At 42.3% G+C, this 21,487-nt stretch overlaps 1 protein-coding gene across 3 annotated transcripts in view; it reads left to right on the plus strand.

Annotated features, from left to right (window-relative positions):
- The window catches only part of LOC118796443 (F-actin-uncapping protein LRRC16A-like), a 65,425-nt gene that overhangs the window by 30,154 nt on the left and 13,784 nt on the right, over positions 1–21,487 (plus strand). For 2 of the 3 annotated variants that reach the window (XM_036555302.1, XM_036555300.1), the window contains 20 exons: positions 1,971–2,059; positions 2,274–2,368; positions 3,898–3,984; positions 7,310–7,413; positions 8,811–8,888; positions 9,064–9,140; positions 10,330–10,434; positions 10,651–10,720; positions 11,975–11,986; positions 13,385–13,466; positions 14,180–14,279; positions 14,556–14,610; positions 15,197–15,369; positions 15,694–15,762; positions 17,535–17,628; positions 18,047–18,145; positions 18,776–18,904; positions 18,993–19,124; positions 20,322–20,497; positions 21,067–21,154. In XM_036555302.1, coding sequence (XP_036411195.1) covers positions 1,971–2,059; positions 2,274–2,368; positions 3,898–3,984; positions 7,310–7,413; positions 8,811–8,888; positions 9,064–9,140; positions 10,330–10,434; positions 10,651–10,720; positions 11,975–11,986; positions 13,385–13,466; positions 14,180–14,279; positions 14,556–14,610; positions 15,197–15,369; positions 15,694–15,762; positions 17,535–17,628; positions 18,047–18,145; positions 18,776–18,904; positions 18,993–19,124; positions 20,322–20,497; positions 21,067–21,154 — 1,914 coding nt within the window. The remainder of the gene's footprint in view (positions 1–1,970; positions 2,060–2,273; positions 2,369–3,897; positions 3,985–7,309; positions 7,414–8,810; positions 8,889–9,063; positions 9,141–10,329; positions 10,435–10,650; positions 10,721–11,974; positions 11,987–13,384; positions 13,467–14,179; positions 14,280–14,555; positions 14,611–15,196; positions 15,370–15,693; positions 15,763–17,534; positions 17,629–18,046; positions 18,146–18,775; positions 18,905–18,992; positions 19,125–20,321; positions 20,498–21,066; positions 21,155–21,487) is intronic. The other variant, XM_036555301.1, reaches the window with a different exon arrangement.

A 21,487-nucleotide genomic window follows, 5' to 3' on the forward strand; every position in this document is an offset into this window, starting at 1 on the left:
GAGCAGGATTGAGAATCAGTGCTCCAGAGCAATAAAACTGCACCCAGGAGCAGCAGAATGCTGAAGATGAAGCACTTTGGGAAAACTGCCGCTTGGGTCTCTGTTGTACTAATGATTTGCAAGCAAATAAAGGGGTGACATATAGCAGCAGAGACCTTTGTCACATTAATTAGGAGTGTTTGTTTAAGAATTACTCATGTGACATGTGAAGGCAGGGAGACACTGATCTGTTTGCTGCGGTATTGCTGTGGAACAAAGGGCAGGAAGCAGGGCCAGTGTAGCAAATGAGATTCCAGCGCAGCAGAACTCTTCTGAAATTGGTATTTGATGGGTGCCTGAAACCAGACATCATAGCGGCACATCAAAGCAAAGCTCCTCCCTTCGGTCTTGAAAGATCAATCTCCCAGCATGCCCCCTTTTGTTAGGATACAGGCCTCAACCTTTGAGGCATGCCAGACAACAGATAGGAATGTGATTGTGTAACTTGGCGTAGCTGTTGTCTGATTGATCAGGGCGAACCTCTCATCTTTCAGTGCCCATCATCTTTCAGTGCCCTCTCAGCAAAGGCCCTTTCGGGGGTTCCGTGAAAATAAAAATGTCTGGAGTTCGATTCAGTGCCTCGACGCTGGAGCCAGGAGGGGACTTTTACCTGCCTGAGGGACATTGGCACGGAACTGAAAAGGGACGTTAGCCGCCCAGTAGATTCAGAATGAGGTGAAGGAGTCAAGGGGAACGTTAGTCATGTCCCAGCGCCGGTGGTTCGGCAGTTTCCAAACAATGAGTGGGTGGTGAGAGTGAGGTGTGACAGGCGATCTGTGTTTGCTGATAGCGGGAGAGTGAGAGCTGCCTCCGTGAGCCACTCTGACACCCCTCCAGCCTGTGGGAGGCTGGCGATGAGGCTCTTGAAGCTCTCTGAAAGAATTTCACGCCACATAACTCAGGGAGCCTGCTGAGGCATGCTTGCAGGTCTGACTGGCCTGTGAGTATGAAGCACGGCTGTGGGGAGGGAGAGTGGTAGAGAGACAGGGAAGGGAGAAACTCAGAGAGTGAGTGTATTTATGGTGACTTGGTTTGGCTAATCAGTGTTGGAGTGGTCAGTGTGATGTGCCAGACCCTTCTACCCTTTTATTATTTAGGATGAACAGAAAATACAAAACATTATGAGGCATAAGAACAGAAGAATGAAAGTTTAATGACTTGAACAGTCTTGCCATCCCAGGAAGGCTTGTCATTCTGCCCATTGTCTAGGATGTATCTATCGCAGTGTCAAGCCTGGTCTTGAACACCCTCGGGTCATTGTTAAAAGAGTTTGTTTCTTAAAAGCTATATGCATGGGTTATTTCTGCAGGCTTAAGATTATTCATTTAGCCCAATGTATGTTTGTCTTTCAGTTCCCGTTTTCTGTAGCTCCTGTTGTGAGTTGCACAGGCAAGTGAGCGATCTTTGCAGTCTTTGCACGGAGAACCCAGCAATTCTTTCTCTTTGTGTGAGTGTGTGCATGTGTGTGCTTGGGTGGAGGTTCATCTGAACCTCCCCCTTCCTTGACAGGCTGACGAATAGGTTGACTGACAGTTCTGGCTTTTTGGTGGCTCTCAGCAGTGAAGGAGGGGGAAAAAGCCATTTGTGTGTGGAGGAAGGTTAAAAGTGGCACGGCTCTCTGTGGTGCCAATTACGCTGGTGTTTCAGTGGTAATGGTGTGCGGGCTGCGGTTCAGAATGAAACCCTGAGGAGGTCAAGCAACTGGCTCTGAGTAGCCATTTAGTGTTTTACTGAGTGATGGACCTCATATGGGGAGTATCAAGAGCCTGTGTTTCAGAAGTATAGACACTCCTAACAGTTGACAGGGTATGTGTAGGTAGAGTGTGGAATTCTTAGCTGTGATTGGGCCAATAGAATTATGTGTGTTTGCGACTGTGCAGGCGTGGATACCAACAAGAATGTATTTTTGTTTGTTTTATTGTTTTCACCAGCCCACAGACGTGTGTGACCAGATTTTGCGTGTTGTGGCCCGGTCCACTCGGCTGGAAGAATTGGTTCTGGACAATGCTGGACTCAAAACGTGAGCGTCCTCGGTTGGACCCCACTGGGGCTGAGTTCCACACGCCACCTGTCTGTCACACCGGTCATACTGTTGTCGTGATGTCACAGAAGGCATAGTAACACAGATGACACAGACCTTGATTATGTACAGCAGTGTACACTGCACACTATATGTGCAGTATATAACTGTGTAACACAAACATATTTCCTACTGTGATCTCTTTGCTCTGCAGTGATTTCGTACAGAAGCTGGCCAACACCCTTGCCAGTAACCCAAACTCAGGACTTCACACCATCAACCTCGCCAACAACTCTCTGGAAGATAGAGGTACAGACTTACTTTCAAGGCTTTTGGTATGATACATACATTGATACTCAGACTGGAAGCAAGAACTAATTTTCACTTTATATCAGTACATATATCAGTGAGTGAGTTAACATTCAATACTGTCATTCCTCAGAAATGTCAAGTGGACACATTATTATTTCACACAAATTATTTCCACACTTCAATCAGACACCTATTATACATAGTTACAGATCCTCTTGCCTTTTTAGTCTTTCATTCAGTTTTATTATTTTTAAATTAAACACCCTTTGGGCTCAGTCAGAATTATTCTGACTGTTAAATTGAAGATGTAAGTGCTGTACAGAGAAAGTATGCATGGTACATTATTTCATACCACGGTTTATCTGAGCGAATACACTTTTTATGTTCAGACACCTATGGTTTGGTGATTCCATTACCTTCCATTCAAACTCTATTGACAACAGAAGCTCTTGTATTCATTTTCAAAATTACAACAAAATATATACATTATTTATTTATCTCTTTTTCAAACACTCAGTCTATTTAAAGCCTTAAAATGTCTGCAAATGTCAGCATATCTGTGAAACTAAACATAATAACAAGCTGTAAACATACAAAATGCTGCAGAACTAATCTGTGTCTTTCATGCCTTGGTACTTGATTGGCAACTACTGATAGTTTTCTGTTGTCCATGATGTTTTTCACACCCCTTTGTGCCAGCAGTCAAGATGGGAGTGTTTGTACCTGCAGCACATCTCATTGGACATAGATGGTCATTTAAGACCACGAGGGACTGACAGAATACTCTGTGGGCAACAGCAGACATTGCCCAGTTCTGTGTCATTAAGTGCTTCTGTTCTCACAAGGCCAGCATCAACGAGAAGGCACAGAGGGAAAAGAAACCCAGAGTCATTGCTTATTCACAGTGATCCTGTCATCACTCACACATCTGCAGACAAGTTTTTTTTTTTTTTAAATCTTTACTCAAGACATGCCTGAGTGTCATAACAGAACTGGAATTTCAGAATGGGAAGAAAAATCTGCACTGTATGACACATAGCTCACCATAGAAACACGTCAGCACCTTTGGGTGACATACGCAGACAGATGAATGGGGATATTAGTACTGTTTCTCATTCAGAGCCTAATGAAGTATTATCATGGCATTATATGCATGTTTTTCTACCATTTTTCTTCCAGTCTTCATGCCTCATGGAGTGTATTTCAGCCACCATAAATTACTGCAGTTGCATATGAATGCTTTGTAAAGTATTGAAGTCCTGCTTATATAGGGTTTGTGTTTTATGAAGGTGTATATACATTAAAGAGTCAATGATTTCCAGACTGATTTTTAATTCATATGCATGTTTTTTGGACTTAGTTCTTAGTTCAAGCTCTGGGTTTTTGGTCGGATAATATTGATTGGGGGCGAGGGGGGAGGGGGGGGGGGTGAGAGATATGATCAAATCATCATGCTCCTTTCTGAAGCTTCCCTGCTCTGGTTTTGCAGTTCAGATAATTTGTCATAATTTGTGTTTTTCATACAGGCATTTACTCTCTGAGTGTGCAGTTTGCCAAACTCCGAACTGGGCTCAAGCATTTGAATCTATCAAAAACCTCATTATCACCCAAAGGTAAATGAGAATTTTCACTGAAGCAGATTAGAGAATCACGATTTTATGGAAGACATTATTATTTAACCAAACCCCCCAGGTTGACTGAGTCATTTCTCCCACTGAGTTGAATTGCTTTTCAGTGATACTGACATCACGTGGTTTCATATAGATTATGTGAACTGTAAAATGTAAACAGGCTGAAAATACAATACAAAATACAAAGTGCCTGTGTTTTTCATATATAGTGTGTTCTTTTGCATAAAAATGTGTATTCTTTGAAGTAACAAGACAGAATCAGAATCAAAGCTGTTGCTTCAAAGCTGTTGCCACGTGCTCTGAGTAACACGAATGGCAGTTCGGATCAGGTTAATAATATTGTCCTTTTCCATTTTGCATCATGTTTCTTGCAACTGTACGGCAAAAGCAGTCGCAGTCCACTGCTCATTTATGCTGATGGATCGTAAGATTTTGTTTGACAGCAGTGTTCCTCACAGGATTAGAACACAAGCCTCAGATTCAGAGTCCAGCACTCTGACCACTACCCCACGCTGCCAGTGTTTGTTAAGTTACTCCATCTAAAGGAAACCTGAAGCAATATACATGCAAACACATATGTAAATGTGCAGCGTATGAATAGAAAAAATGGATTATTCCTGTGATGCTGTTCTGTCTGTTTCAGATGACTGTCCAAGGTCATGTTGTTTTTAATTTTAATCCCGTGCCCAGTCCCTCTTTACTGGAGAACCCATAAGATTGTGGCATACTGTCCTGCAAAGCAAGGGAAAGCTGGGCATCATGGGAATAGTATGGCTGAGAAACAATCGACTTTCAACCCATTGATCTCCATTTGCCTCGATAAGCCACTTGCAGTTAATGGCCCCTAATGAATTGGAGCCCATTAATTTGTTTGTCTGGTCTTCAGTTTTTTGGGTGCACATTAGAACGCTACTAATGACCCGTATTTAGCCCTGCATTGATGCGTTTCAGAAGGAGGGGTAGTGTTCAGTGTCTCTCAGTTATCAGGCAGGCAAATGAGCCTTTTATTTTGGAGCTGAGAGATTACTTCTTCCCAGCAGAAGCCATTATTAGCCTCACAACACTTAAATGTTTAATGAAATGAATGTTGAGGTAGACTAATCATTCCTGTCAAACGAAAAAGGAAAAAGCGGAAGGAACCTAGTGCAGAACTGAAACATCTGTCTCTTTTTTCACAAATTTTAATTATAGAATACATGTAAACATGTGTAAATAAGGAACCACTAATATAACTGCAACTTTGGTTGGTGGCATATGAAAAAGAAGTGGTTGATGGATTGGTTTGTTGGTTTGTTTGTTCCATCTGTAGTTCGATAAATTGATATATATATATATAAATTGATTTATCAAGTTGATGAGGATACATGTGATGTGCTTGCTAGAACACTTTTATATCTCTATGGCGCAAAAAATGTAAATATAGGTTAAAATATTTGCTAAAGACTGGCTACAGTTAAATTGATCAATTTTAATTTGTTACTCTGTTTGGAGAGCTTTTTAGGAACATGATCTCAGGGATCAGAATACATTTGTTTACCCACACTTAACTAATTTATATTTAAGCAAAGCCTGCTGCTTTCATGCTTGATTGAAAAAGAACATATTTTAAAAGCTTGCTGGATCAGTAATAGTTACATGTGTATAGTTGTATGATGCTTTAAAGTAGACTTTGAAATAGTCAACATTATAAGAAAAAAGGGGGTAAAATACAGCTGGTGTCAATCAGGGAAATTGAGAATTGTGCTGTCAACACATCAGCAGCCACAGTGTTTGACACTGGCTTCACAGAGGAGGAGAGGGAGATTTGGGACTACTGAGTGAGTCTTTATGAAGCAGCCAAAGGTGATGAGAGTCTCAGTCTTATTTATGTGGACTGCCTCATATATCAGTGTTATATTTTGATAAATTATTCATTTGAAAGGGATGCTGACTGGATTTAGGAAGGTCGAGTATGTGGCTGAAATCAAAGATTCCTGCCCCTTATGATAAGATAATGCCCCTCCTGGGCAAATTAAAGTCTATTCCCATCAATTGAGTGTTCCCTGCGAGTGAGGCCTGGTGGGTTAGTTAAGATGTTCTGAAACCTGACAGGCTCCAGCCAAACCCGCCTGTTTGAGGTTTGTCTGGAAAAGAAACGCCTGCAAGCCAAAATGTCACTATACTCATTCCCGCCCAGCAAAACCCCTGTACCTCTAGTCTGAATTTCTGACAGCTGAAAACCCATAATTGACATTATTGCTGACAGACTCTGCCTCTCCAATGAATCAGGGATTTTTTTTGAAAGGTCAGAATTGAGCATGGTTGTCTGAAGATGTTTCGGGAGAGACTGGAAGGGCAAGTGACGCACAGACTCGTAATCCTTCCCAGGCCTGTTCATCTCTCAGAAGGCCACATCAAGCCCCACATTTAATTAACACGCTCCACTAGACAAGTGGAATGCAGTCAGGTCAGACGACATTCATTGATTAACCCTTTGGTGATACTGTGTCGAAGTGCCTCGAAATGGTTGGATTGATGAAGTGACGTAGTGGCGTTCTCTCTTAGCGCATGACAACATCTAGGGTTCAGGAGTTCTTTCCATCTGAGGCATTGTTCAGGTGAGGTCATTGTTGGCATGGGAGATTGAATTACCTGCAATTTCAAGGGGGTTGATTTTACTTTGTAAAACCTGAAAGCTTTATGTGCCATGTTTCCCCACCATTGTTCTAAAGTACTGTCATTACATACGAATGTAATTGAAAATGTTTTTCCTCAAGAAAAATAAATGATGGAAATAGGTCAAGTGGATCTTTTTGCCAAAACATACCAGGGAGACATGGTGTTATTTTATTAATCAAGTTAATGTATTCACGCCAATTAGGTGCTTAGCTTGTGTCCACAGATCAGGTTGATTGACAGCCTCAAAGAAATGTCACCAGCAGTGGGTGATCCTCCTGCTGACACCAATGAGTCCACAGCCCTCCACCTCAGTTCCCATCTTCTAACACGCACTCACTTATTTTTAGGGTGCATGAATGTTAGCCACAGAGTTTTAGGAGTTTCTTTCATCGGTGCAATGATGGATTGACATGAAACCTTACTTCTCTGATTTTAGGTGTTTTCCATATGTTTGACTGTCCAATTGCTCTGCCATTGATTAACAATTTATCTTGTCCCTGGTTTCTTATTTGCATACTTCTTGTTTTATCAGTGAGAGCAAAATGGCTTTGTCTTGGTCTACAGCCATAATATCATTCTTGCTGCTTGCTGTCATTTTCTCTGTGACTTGATGTCACTTCCTCTGAAATTACCCTCTCTGCCATTTCAGGGGTGAACAGCCTTGCCCAGTCTCTGAGTGCCAACCAGTCCATGCTTAACTCCCTCACACACCTCGATCTCTCTGGGAATGTTCTTCGAGGAGATGATCTCCCAGTATGTACCTCACAACTGCTCTTTGAGAGAAGACTGCTCTCCACCATGGAGGGTTTGTAATGAAGAATGGAATCTAATGTTCTTTTATTCCTCTTCATTCGCTGTGTTTCACAAGTTCCTTTATGTTCAGAATTAATGTCTTAAAGAGAGCCTTAGTGGCTGTTAACTGACTGTCAGTAGATGATCAGTATCAGTATCGGTATTATTTCCTTGCAGTTAGCACTCATGGTGCATATAATTAGAACTTGAAATAAAATTGTCTGCTAATGAGCTGACAGAAGAATGTCAATTGGTATTTGGAACAGAATCCCATGTATGTGTGAACATTCTGTTCCAAGCCCACACCAGGTCACTGCCCTAACAAGGCTAATTCCGGCACTAATTAATCCTTTCCTGATTTTTTTCTCCAAATTAAAACTACTGTAGGCACCTTTCAAAATCAGCAGAAGGGATGTGCTGCTTTTATATTTTCCAAGACTAAATGAACTTCCCAACTCCCAGTTACAGTGATGTTATAGGTGTCAGTTATCTCTCCAGTGCTGGTTTGCGTGCCCCTGGCTGAGAGCCCACAGAGGTCTTCTTTCGGTCCTTTCGGAGAGTCCAGTAATTTTTCTGTCTGTCAGCCTGGATTAGAAAGCTACACTGCAAGATTTTGAAGGGTTCTGTTCAACACCCGTCCAAGGTCAGCCCCCTGCGAAACTGCTCTAGGGCCACCAGCTTCCCCATTTCTCATGTGTGCTTTCCACAATCCCATGGGACACGGCAGATTTTCTATTATCTGTGACTTAATGCTGTCAGTTTAAAATGGATGTGCTCAGCACTTTGTGAGGAACCTTCAGTGCATTGCGTCCCTGCCCCCCATCACACCACCCCACAACATCCTACTCCAAGATCAGATTCCATTAATGTTATCTGTAAGGGCATATTGATTACACCTGGCACCTGGAGCACAACATTGGGTGGCACTCCTCGTGGGGTCACCATCATCAATCAGACCGTTGTAAGTCAAGATGGTTGTCCTGGAGAACTGCTGTAAATTTGTGAGTTCACCCCCATTGACCTCCTTCCTGGTGTGAGATTTATGAGCTGTCTTCTGAACTCATTGTCACAATTGAATGAATGTGGTGAGGAAGGTCATTCAAGAGAAGGAGACCAGTAGTTCTCTGTTGCCGGCAATGGAGACTTGAAAACTTTGCAGAATGTCCTATCCAAAGTCGTATCTCTCAAAGCCCAAATGAATGTCCTCTTGGGATTGGTAGTTGTAGACTAGTGCTCTCATGCACTCAAATATGCACTATAGATTATTATATTATTGTACGGGTGTAGTTAACTGCTACAATGGCTTTTGCAATTGTTTTTGCTGTAATGGAGCATGTATTTTCCTTATTTCCTTTCAGAATCTGTACCAATTCCTCGGCCACCCAAACAACTTGACCAGTCTGGATCTGTCCAATAGTGACTGCTCTCTGGACCTGGTGAGTGCGTGAGTGAGAGAGAGAGAGCATAATTAATGCCTTGAAAGTCTTTTTTATGATGGTCATAGCTGTCAAAGCTGATCATAACAGGAATTATTAGTGATGATAGTGATGATGATGATTATAATGAATTGTATTGCAAGTTTTCACCACGTACCCAATCCTGTGTCCCCAGGTGTGTTCTTCACTCCTGCGAGGATCCATCGAACACCTCTCAGTCCTAAATGTGTCAAAGAGCATCTTCTCTCACAGGTAATAATGACCCTGTGTTCAGCGTCCATCAGGAACTCACAGCATTTGCATATTGACTTATGTGGGAGAGAGCCCAGTGTCTCCTTAACACTTGTACTTGATATACTTCCACTGGTTCAGTCTCTTGGGTACTCATGTCGTTCTCATGTCAGTGTGTAGAACACTGCCTGTAATGGAAGCTGTGACAGCAGGGCAGAAACAGCGGGGTGTCACTGGTATTAGGAGGATTATTAAGTATTAGACGTTCACAAGTAAAGACCACACACTCAGGATTGCACCTTCAAACAGAGAGCACCGTGCGAAACAAACCAAAAGGTCAGTTTCAATCCCTTGGAGTTAAAACACCATTTCTTCAACACTATTTCTAGAGTCCTTTCGTTTGTAATAAGGACTAAGTTAGAGACTCTCTTAAGAGGGCAGTTACGGCACACACCGTTAACCTTTGTTTCAGGAAACATCAGCAGATTCACTAATTCATAAGGTTGGCCATATTCAGCAATTCAAGTCCAGCTGTACTTACCTGATCTTTGCCAACGTATCTTTTCAATGATTGAATTTGACATGTCTTCTGTTTGTTAGTGGTCTGGGATGGGATTGGGATGGGATTTGGTTGAATTTTATTCATGCTTGATGTTTCTGCTGAGTTTCTACAATAATGACTTTGTTCTCCATTCACTAGTGTCAGGGTTGGTTGTGTCAACATTATTGCTTGCTTAGTAGACAGTCTAAAGCAATAATTCATTTTAGCTACCTGCTTCTTTTCATCATTTAAGCCAATTTAGCTTCCCTCCTTGGGTTTGTGTGATTTAGTTGCTTAATAAGACCTTGAAAACCTACTGGATTGTAGCGCCTTAGAATTGGTGAGTAGAATAGACCTGGTGTTATGTGCCCTGAAGGTGTGTACAATGTCAGTAGGGTAACTCGGTATCACCCTCTGCTGGTTGTCCAGGAACCCGCATGTGCAGAGTGTGTAACTGTAGTCTCTTTCCTCTTTGCTGCAGCAGATTTGTTGAAAAAGAAAAAAGCTTTTATTGTGTCTTCTACAAATTACTTTCATCAGTATGTAGACTCCATAATTCTTCACTCTCTCAAAAATGGGAGGAAAAGCCCATTAACAAAGACAGCAGCACATTGAAATGAGATTTCTTCTAACAACTCCAAGGTCTTATGCTGATTATTTTATACGCAGGAAAGGCAAAGAAGTCCCACCCTCTTTCAAGCATTTTTTCAGTAGCGCCATGGCCCTGAAAAGCATCAATGTGTCTGGAACCAAACTACCCCCCGAAGCACTCAAGTGAGTTCACATCTGCGAATTTCCCTTATCGGTCCATTCTAAAACTCTATGTATTCATTACGAGAGAGAGTCCATGAATTTAGACAACAGGCTGAGCTCTGAGCTGAAACATGCGCCCGCAGCTCTGATTCCTGTTCTTGGAGTATCATTTGTTGATGTAAATGTTCTCCATTCAGTACCATTCCCTGATCGAGTCTGAAATCATTTTTCCTGCAGAGCACTTTTACTTGGCCTTGCCTGCAACCCCAATCTTAAGGAAGTGTCCTTGGATCTTAGTGGCTGTGAGGTAAGACAGAGCACAAATCCAAATGGCACAAAAGGCAGTTGTTTATCTGAATTTTGAATATCTGAATCTGAATTTTCCTTGTTTATTCACAATCGGCATTATTAAAACTCAGAATGAGAATCTCAATGTGAATCTGACAATGAGAGTAATATTGTTCATCCTTATGTGAGATTTGTGATCCTTTTACAATATTTGTTTATGAAGACTGATGATCTTAACTAACATGTAAGCTTCCATTTAGGAAGCATGCTGTATTACATAGAGTCATGTTTATATGCAGATTATTATTATCCATTTGCCTGTTTCTCTAATTGCATGGTGGTGCGACAGAGCTGGTACATACTGCTTTGTAGCATAACAACGCAGTGGAAAGGATAAGCTTTTATTCTTCAGTGTGTATTTGTCACAAGTGATAGGCACAGATTTTTCTATGCCTTTGGTGTGCATCTACTGCAGAATTACCAGATGTGGATTTGTGGATATTTTTCTTGTGTTGGAAAAATGGTGGTAAATGGTCAAAAATGCCTTGGATTCACGTCAGAGATGACAATTAGCTCCAGTTATGGTCAGCCTGAAAGGTTCTGGTTCTAGGCCACCTGAGCCCATAATTGTATGATTACATTTGTAATTGCTTTGATTGGATGAATTTGACCCTCCCCCTGACACCTGAGGCCTTGAAGCCATGGTGTGGCCTCTGGATTCCTCCAGGACTGTGGGTATGGAAGACCAGGGCTATGTACCCACCTCATGGCATGAAACTTTCATCCCTTAACAATAGGCCCTGTGCTGCCAATGTAGTGAGGTTGTCCCAGCCCAAGTCGCACAATATGTCAGATTCCTCTCAAAAGACTTGTGGAAGTGTAAAGACATCGCTATCATAGAACGTACTCACAAAGGTTCATTCAGCATTAGAAAAGGGAATCTAATTTCCACTGCTAATAGTGTCACATCATCATTGCTCCAACTGAGATTGCCAGGAATGGATTAAATGACATTGTTAAAGATGGTGCATGAATACTAATGCGCAGCAAACTTAATTAGGGATCCTGTGGAGTTATGGAAAGGTTTTTCTTCATTTAAACTGCCTCTGAATTAATGGTTTTTTGGGGGAGGATACAATTAGCCAGTAGTTGGAAAGGTCTTTTTAATTCTACCTGTTTTAGCTACTTTTGTGTAATTTGGTTGCTTTCTGCAGTGCTTTGTCTGCTTATATTGCTTTGACACTGCTATTTTCTCCTCTGTTGCTTCCCTAAGCTTGGCCACTGTGTAAGTATCACACTTGCTAGAGTAGCTCTATACTTTTCATGGTCAGCATTCCTTACATTAAAAATGCTGTATATCACCACTGATAACCATCAAACCCCTTCAGTTCCGTGGTACATTATCTACGTACCAGTGATCAGTCCTACTGTGAAAATATGCAGATGACTGCTGTTACCGCTGGATCTTCATTTCTCATGGCTGTGTTTTGCCATTGCCTAATCATGTTATATAAGAAGTGCAACGCAAAATTAGTTCCTCTTTGAAATGAGCCGATTCACTCAAGGAGACCTGAAGCTATGTGTGTGGTTTTTGGTGGTCTACATGGACAACATCTTCAGCCTGTTCATAAAAGAGAGATGCTAACTGGAGTTAACTTGTGCTGGCAGACGTAAGATTAAATGATGGGATGTACAATCACCAAGAAGCAGAAACCGTTAGAGCTCAGTGGTTGTGTCCCAAGAGCTGGGTGGTTTTTCTTCCAGCTTAATCGAATCCTCCAGATTCAATCTTGGCACCCCTGAGCTTCCTAATAGTATTTACCCTGGATCACAGCCTCTGTCTCACCCCATTGCTGCCCATTTTTGTTCCAGTTCCTCTGGTCTGCCATTAAATCCACTGTTTGTGATCTCTCTCCTCAAACTTGGCTGCCCTCTGTAATCCTTCATTGTTTGTCCTGGGTGCCAAGAACATTAGTTTGATGGGGGGAGGCCTCTACTGCCCAGACTTAAAGTGAGGGTGATTAACCTGCCAGCGTTGGTTTCAGTGGAGAGATTTATTTGAAGTGGGCAAGGGTTACTTTATTTGTATTTTTATTAACATTCACAGGATGAAAAATGGAATAGAAATGATGTTTTTAATGCAGCCTGGAAGAGCTGGTGCCTTTTTCAGTCTGCGTTTCACCCCCAGACTGCAGCTGCCCGAGTCCTTTCTCCTCACTCTGTTCTTTTGCCTGTTTTCATAGCCGTAACGTCAACACACACACTTCCAGCATCTGGTTCATGTTAACATTTTGACATCTGATTTCCTTCTGAAATTACTTGTATTCAAGGGCTGTGTGTTTGCGTTCTGTTTTGACAATCAGCTCTCCAGACTTCCTGGTTCCTGCTTTGCTCAATCTAGACTATTGATATAAAAAATTGTCTCAGGCAAGCTTTTCTGTTGAAAATTGAAATCAAAATTATGAAAATTATAGAGAATTATAAGGTAATGTCTGATGTTTATACGAAAGCCCTTTAATACAGTGTAAACTACTGATCAACTAGATGTAAAGTCCTGTTTTGTTTTGGGGTTTTTTGTCTTTTTGTAATTGTCCTATTAATTAGATGTGGAAAAATGTAACGTGATGCTTTTGATAACTAAGCACAACTGAGTGACATTACTAATTTTCTCTTCTCTTGGCAGTTGAGGTCAGCAGGCTCTCAGATTTTGGAGGGCTGCATAGCAGAGATCCCCAATATCTCAAACCTGGATATTTCAGACAATGGTAAGACTCGTCCCCCCCATCCATCCCTCAGTCTTCTGCCTATTGATCTGTATATCATCCATCTGTCCATCCTTTAAACCATTATTTTATTCATTCATCTTTCACCCTAAATTAATTGGAAAAAATCAAGATCTTAAATGTAACAGCATTGAGGGTTTTTGAGTTTGTTACAACAGCTCTGAAGGGGGCTAATTAAAGAACAATTATCCATCCCCATCTGGTGCATATTTTCAAGGGGATCTATCTCTGAATCTGCCAGTTACATTAGCACAGTCTTCTTCCCTTTAGGAAAGCTTCATTTTAAACATTTAAACCTTTCATAAACACCTGATGGGACAACTGGCTGTAATTACACCTTTAATAATGAAGTAGCTTTTGTTGCATTCAGTCAGGGGAATAGTTTTCCAGATTGAGCTGTCTTTTTTGCCAGTGGAAAGGCCAGCAGGTTCTTCACATTTGTTTATGTACTCTGGGGGGAAAAAATTGTCAGTTGCGTATATATGGGTACTTTTTTAAAGAAATTGCTGCAGAAAGCTCTGCCATCCAATATTGCTTCCTAAATTGAATTCCCTGTTTTCTTTCCTATTAAATAGATAATTGCTTTAACTTAAGGTTTGGGCTTTCAGTAAATGTGTTTTTTCTCCATTTACTTCTAAAAATGTATATTTGATTGGCCACCTTTGTATGTGTGTAATTTTGATGTTTTTTTCAAGGACTGGACTCTGATCTCACCACCCTACTTGTATGGTTGGCCAAAAATCGATCCATCCGACATCTCTCACTCGGGAAGAACTTCAACAACATCAAATCAAAGTAAGAACTCAGGTGTGCGTCAGGCTACAGGGTGGGGGGGCGTGGGGGGCAGTCGTAGAGGTGTGATTCAGTAGCTGGAAGGTGGTCATGGCAATTGAGGACAGAGCTTGAACTGTTTTTCATGACATGAGAGAGTGAGCACTCACCCTGTCCTGCTGGGAGAACTCTTCAAGATACTTGCTGTGTAGATGTTAACAGATTAAAACTGACAGCTTTTGTCTCCTGTGAGTGAAGTACTGTGGTTCCAAGATTGTGTTTGTGTTTGTGTTTACACAGAAATTTGGCGCCTGTCTTGGATAACTTGGTGCACATGATACAAGAGGAGGAATCGGTGAGTTCTGAAATGGTTTCATCTGTCTGATTTAACTTGGATAACTTTGTTGCCGTCAAAAGGAACAGAGAGGAATTGCATTGTGGGAAATACGCCTGATTAGAGTGAGTCGGGCCTATTGCTTTAAGCTGATCAAATGAAACATATCCATTTCATTTTCCCTGATATAAATGAAAGCCTTTCAGTCGATGGCAGAGTAGCAAGCTTAGTTGCATCTCTGAAAGCAGGCTATTAGCCCTGTCTGTCATACACTACTCAATGTGAACCATGTTTTAAGGACCCTGGGATAGCAAACCAACCCATTTCCCCTGTGGTAAAGATTAATTTTATTATGCAAGTTCTAGCCACTATCAAATTCATCTCCAGTTGTGGTAGATAAAAAAAAAACATTGCTCCATGGTGCATATTTCCATCAAGTAAAGAGATCAGTTAAAAATCAACTTTGACTCAACAAGATAAACCGAGTGGTCTTCACCTATGGTAAAAAAAAATCAAACCAGCAAAAAATAAAATGGACAGATAGTAACACTAATGGAAGCAGGATAGAGCTGCTTTTGAACAATGCTGAACCTCCTTACCCCCACAGCCTCTGACGTCCCTGTCACTGGCCGACTCTAAGCTGAAGAGTGACCTGACCATCGTTCTGAACGCCCTGGGCAGCAACACCTCTCTAACCAAAGTGGACATCAGTGGGAACGGGATGGGAGACATGGGGGCCAAGATGTTGGCCAAAGCCCTGCAGATTAACAGCAAGCTCAGGTCAGAGCAGTCTCTATATGTTCAGGAAGATTCCCTTGGGGTTTTTTCATTGTTAATGTCTCTACAGCATGACTGTTATAGTTGGTGCAATGTTGCCTTTTTGTTAGTAATGTTTAGAATCTGTCTGGTAATTGCACTGTGGTTCACTTATTTGCATTCACTTATTTGTATTTGTATAGTATATAGAGCCGATGTGCTTTTGATGCACCAAATTGAGTTTTTTTTTTGTTTTGGATTTTTCTTCCATTATTGTGTCATTTCAACTAAGATGTTAAATACATTTGGAGGGTTGTCCTTTGAGTTCCTGTTTGTCCATTTTAACAGGACGGTCATCTGGGACAAGAACAACGTCAGCCCTCAGGGCCTGCAGGATGTTGCGGCTGCCCTGGAGAAGTGAGTATCCGTCTCCATCTGTGTCTGTGTGCTCGCATATTAATGTGTGTATATGCTTCTCAGACACCTGGCACTGTGCCTCATAGTATCCCATCATGCACTGGGGCTGGGGGCGGGCTATGTGGCTGGGAATCCTAGCGCAAGCTTTGAACTCCCCAACATGGAGAAACAGCTGCAGCTGCAGCCTGAATAGGAGACAGAAAGAAGACAGGAGGAGTGTGTGGGAATCGCTGGTTTCCTCTCATGTTCCAGTTGTAATTATTCTGCACAGCTGACAGAGGTGGGTGTGGGAAGAGGACTGTTGAATTCATCCGTTTTCAGAGAGGGGCATCTACTGGAATTCACGCACCAGCATCTCTAGAATCACCCCTTCTGATTTAGGTCATCTGGTCATCATCAGCAAAATATCATATACATGTCTGCACGTCTGCCAACTCTGTTGAAGGTGCCAGGGGGCTGCATCTCTGCAGGTGACATATGGCGGCTGCGGGTAATTAGGGCATATCCTGATTACACAGGTCTGTCAGTATGTAGGCTTCATTCATGTCCCTTATTCCCAGTGTCATCCATGTGCCACAGCAGTACTCAGCTGTGTTATTCTATCTATTCAGCATGGCATGTGTGGCCTGGCCCCCACTATGGAATTTGGCACAATAGTCAACCTGAGCATCCTCTTTGTATTCGTTCTTGCTGTAATCAGTCAAGTCCCTGAGTGATCTGTACAATCAGCTCTTTTGTATTTATTGTGTGGGCAGTTTCTAATTTTAACTAATTGTGTGATCAAAGCCACAGTGTAGACATACACACACACACACACACACAAAACATATACAGTTGAATTAATGTGGATTAGAATGTCAGTTCAAGTCACTCTGCACGGTATAATGTTGAGTAATTTACAGCTCTCACTTGCATACTGTGAAGTCCGATCTTACGAGAGATGAGGAATGTTCTTCTCACCTATTCTGAGAGATGATCAATCATTTCTGTTCAGCAGGCCTCATTTTTCCCCACAGTCATGAATATTAATACAGTGTGCTATGCAAATTTTACATTTGCAGAGGGTAATTATCATCCTTAATGATGTCAGGACTTGGCCCATTATTGTAAGAAATGTGTTCTGGCAAGCCTGGTACCCATTATTAGCCAGACTTGGAACTGCTAATGTGCTTTCATCCTAAGCTATCAATTGTGAAAGGGGTTTTTATTGCACTGTTTGTTTACAAGAAACTACACATCATTCTCAAAAATGTATTTTAAATTTATTAGCTTCATGTTATCAGTCCCCTGTGACAACAGAGTACAGAAGGAGCACCACAGAAATATGTATCAGTGTATTAAAAAATGTGGAAACAAAGCAAGCCATCACCCTTGTCCAGAAGGATTATGTTGAATGTGGAGCAACAGAATGGCGTAGTGGTAAGGGGGACGGGCTTGTAACCAAAAAGGTGCTGGTTCAATTCCCTGCTGGGGCACTGCTTCTGTATCCTTGGGCAAGGTACTTAACCCACTGCCTCAGGAAATATCCAGCTGCCTAAGTGGATAACGTTTGAAAACCGTAAGTCACTCTGGATAAGGGCATCTGTTGAATGACAGTAATGTAGTGATTGTAATGGAATATGTGAGTTACAGAAAGTAAAAATAAGCTGGAAGACTTGAGTTCAGTTCTCAGATACAGCGCTCCCCTGAGGATAAGCTTCATTTGTTAACTCAACCACAGGTAGAAAAACGCTAAGCTGTGGGTAATCACCTGTTTCTGTTCCCTGTACTAGGAATTTCACCATCCGTTTCATGCCCATCCCCATCATCGACGCCTCCCAGGCCCTCAAGGCCAGCCCAGAGAAGACTGAGGATGCGCTGCTTAAGGTCAGGTTTTTATTGTAGTGGTAAGGAGCAGGACTCCTAACTGAAAAGGTTGTTGGTTCGATTCCCTGCTAGGGCACCGCTGTTATACCCTTGGGAAAGGTACTTAACCCAGAATTGCTACATTAAATATACAGCTGTATAAATGGGGAACATGTAAAAAATTGTAACCTATGTAAGTTGCTCTGAATAAGCTTGTTTGCCAATAATGTAATGTAATGTAACTTTGTTTGTAGGATGGTGTTATAGTCCTAGGCTCTTTTTAACGGTTAGACTTTGCTTGATCTGTCATTGTGTTAGTACATACTGGACATGTTTGCACTTAAAGAATGACCACCAACTGTAGTAGAACAAATTAGCTGACCTGAACCTGACCCACTCAGCATTGTGGGAAATGATGGGAAATTTCCCTGCATTTCAGATGGAGAGCTATCTGTTCCGAAACCACGAGACCCGGAGATACCTCCAAGAGCAGGCCTACAGGCTTCAGCAAGGCATTGTCACGACGACCACGCAGCAGGTGAGCTTCTGAACTCCGCCAGCAGGGGACTTGGGCTGTACTCATGTCCTTTTCCTTTTCATCACACAGTCATTTTATTCTGTGTACTTTCACATCAAGTAGCATGAGGGATCGCACTCTAATTGCCTTGCAGTATGTGACCTTTTTTCAGAAGAAGCTGTTGCATTATACTGTGAGCTGTCATGGTTGTACAGTTAGGCGTTTGAAATTTAATCTGACTGAAGCTTCAAAGGCTAGACAAGCCTGCTCCTCTTTGAGTCCTACAAAATGATAAAATCTCCAAAGATGAAGCAGATTTCATTTATTTATGAAATACTTTGAAGTCAAGCCATCCTGAGAAATTTTGGCAGAAAAAAATTGTCCTTAAATGCGCAGATGAGGGAATGCGATTAGCATGTGATGAGACCCCTGACTGACACAGCAGTGGGTTCATCACACAACAATGTCTCTGTGTATGTGTATCACACATTGGTGCCCATTGTAAACACACATAACTGAATGTAAAGCACTGCACAGCAATGATGTGATTCATTATTAGGATAAAAGAAAACATTTGTAAACTTTGCTGGGAACCTGATAATGTAGTACGCACATGACCAGCCTGGTTATTCCCCTGTCCTTTTTGGCCAGATGATGGACAGAATCTGTGTCAAAGTTCAGGACCACCTCAACTCCCTGAAGTTCACCGAGATGGACGCTGTGCAAGAGGACATGAAGGTGGCGGAGAACCTCATGAAGGACGCAAGAAATTCCAAGACTGTGAGTGGAGAACGTTTCCATCCTCTGAGGTCAGAGGTGAAAGGTGAGAGGTGAAGAGTAACCTGATGACACTCTGCCCCCCATGCAGCTCCTGCGCAACCTGTACCATCTGGGGTCAGCCTCACATGGGCCCATTACCGGCCCGTCTGCTGGCCCCATCCAGGACAAACTGGAGTCCATGGCTGGGGAGGTGACCAGGGTGATGGATGAGCAACTACAGGTAAACATCAGATAGAGGAAAAAACTATAATAGATGCAGAAATATATCATTTGAATACTTCCATACTTTTCATAAGCTGTTGATTTTGAGAAGGGAACCTGTTTTTATATCCTGAGAGAAATCCATACCTCAGAGCCTTAGACATACGGGCTAGTGAGAGGGACGTCTGGAATTGAAAGATCGCTTTCACACACTATGATTATGTGCATAATTGTATGGCAGGAATGCGTTCGCCGGCCAGAACGCTTGTCATCTTCTACCCGAGCAGCGATTACCGCTGATCAGCTCTCTGAAAACAAATGCTCTGAAGGACCCCGCAGGCCGTTTCGCAGGGCAGTTCAGTTGTAATTTTGCAGAAGTGAGCCAGGGAGCAGCTCATTGTGTTCGTTTAAATTACACTGGGACATTGTTACCCGGGCTCCCTCTCGCCTCCAGCCAACGTCACAGTGTAGCTGTCTCTGCCTGTGACAGCCCTAGTTATCGATTTCCTCCAAGCTGCGAGAGGGAACAGACTCTGGGGATAGAGGTGGACGTCTCATCTAGATGTTCATATCACACGTGTGATAGGTGATGATAATCTGAAAGTAACAGGGCCTCTGCAGATAAATCATTCTATTAATTTGACGCTCACCATGATCCTCAGACCCTCAATGAGTTATTTCCATTGGACTCCATGTAGAGTGGGTTTTCCCTGTGGATGTGAACTTCTCTGTAGACCTCTAGCTAAAATAATGTGCCGTAAATGTGTATGTTTTCTTGTTGAGGAGCAAAACCCAAGGCTGCAGGGATAATGGATGTACTTTTAATCAACATGGCTGAGAACATGCTCAATATATTACAGTGTCACAATGTTACAGTGTGCTTCAGGCCATATGTAACATCTAGTTTTTTACATCTGAAACAATGTTGTGGTAAAATAAAGGTCTTGTTCAGGATTATCTGGCTTTGACTAGAGAAAGTGTGCCATATGGCAGTATAAACAAACAACTGAGGGTGTTTTTTATTCTCTCTCTCTACCTCTGATTTCCCTGTCCCTCTCTCACTCCCTTTCTCTCTTGCTTTCTGTCGATTTTTCTGTTTACATCCCCTTCCCTTCCCCTGTGTCTACCCTATCTTTCCCACTAACTGCTCCTTCTCACTTTATTTGTCTCCTTCTCTCTTTCACCCTCTTCCTCTCCTTCCCTCCTTTCTGGACAGTCCTTGCTAGAGAGCATGGTGGACGCCGCTGAAGCTCTCTGTCCCCACGTGATGAAGAAGGCCAACCTGAAGCAGGACCTGATCAAGGCCAGCGCCGGCAGGGTGGTCGTCCCGCGCGGCTTCGTCAAGACCACCCTGCTGGAGCAGTCCGGCGTAGACATCATCAACAAGATCAGGTGAGAGCACCACTTTATGGATGAGTTTGGCCTTTCCCGGGGCCGAGAACTGCATGGTGGCATGCGATCTCACAGCTGCTTGGAGAGAGAACATCTGACCCTTCTGCTAATAGAAAATGGGGAAAGCGCTTGAAGCTCAGGGTCTGTAATTTCTTATCAGTGAGAGGGATCACAGTTTTGATTTAGTGGAGCTCTGAATGTGTGAAGGTCTTCGGAATGCTTTTTCGAGGTGATTTTCATTCATACACTCCTGTTTTATTTAACACTGATGGCTGTTACATTACAAAGAGCCCTTTCATCTGTAATTTCGAGACTGAAATTCAGTTTTTGTATTCATGGCCTTCTGATTTTAAAGGTCTTTTACCACAGTGGTGGTTGTAATGTGTTCAGGTGTTAGATAGACAGTTTGTTTCGATTGATGGTCTAGCACCAATTCTAAGACATGTCATAATGGATTGATGACCTGCTGATTTCATACTCTGCTGATCTGTGTCACCAGCGAGCCTCGGTCACAGAGCTGTAAATTATACTTCTTTCTCTCTCTCATTCCCTCCGTTTCCCACATGCAGCGAAGTAAAGCTCAGTATGGCCTCCTTTCTGTCTGACCGCATAGTTGATGAAATTTTGGAGTCCCTCTCCGGCTCCCAGCACACACTGGTGAGGATCCTACACATACATGCACTTGCACATATACTGTACGCACACATGATATGCCTGAGCGAGCCCATGTCAAAGTTATATCAAGAATGACTACATCAGCTCTGACCCATAGCATGAAAGGCTATAGAAAGTAATGACTTATTTCAGATTAAAAACAAGTTCAGAGTGAACTAATCTATGTCAGAATGTCTAGGTATAAAAGGGAATTAATTGTATCGATTTTAACTCTGAAAAGTCATTCTCATAACTGCCTGATCTCAAGCAATTAACCAACCCAAAAACTCTTTACACATAAAGACCTCTTCTGTTAGTAATCATTGACTCTAGTCC

Source organism: Megalops cyprinoides, chromosome 21 (assembly GCF_013368585.1).
Source record: "Megalops cyprinoides isolate fMegCyp1 chromosome 21, fMegCyp1.pri, whole genome shotgun sequence".
NCBI classification, from domain to species: Eukaryota; Metazoa; Chordata; class Actinopteri; order Elopiformes; family Megalopidae; genus Megalops; species Megalops cyprinoides.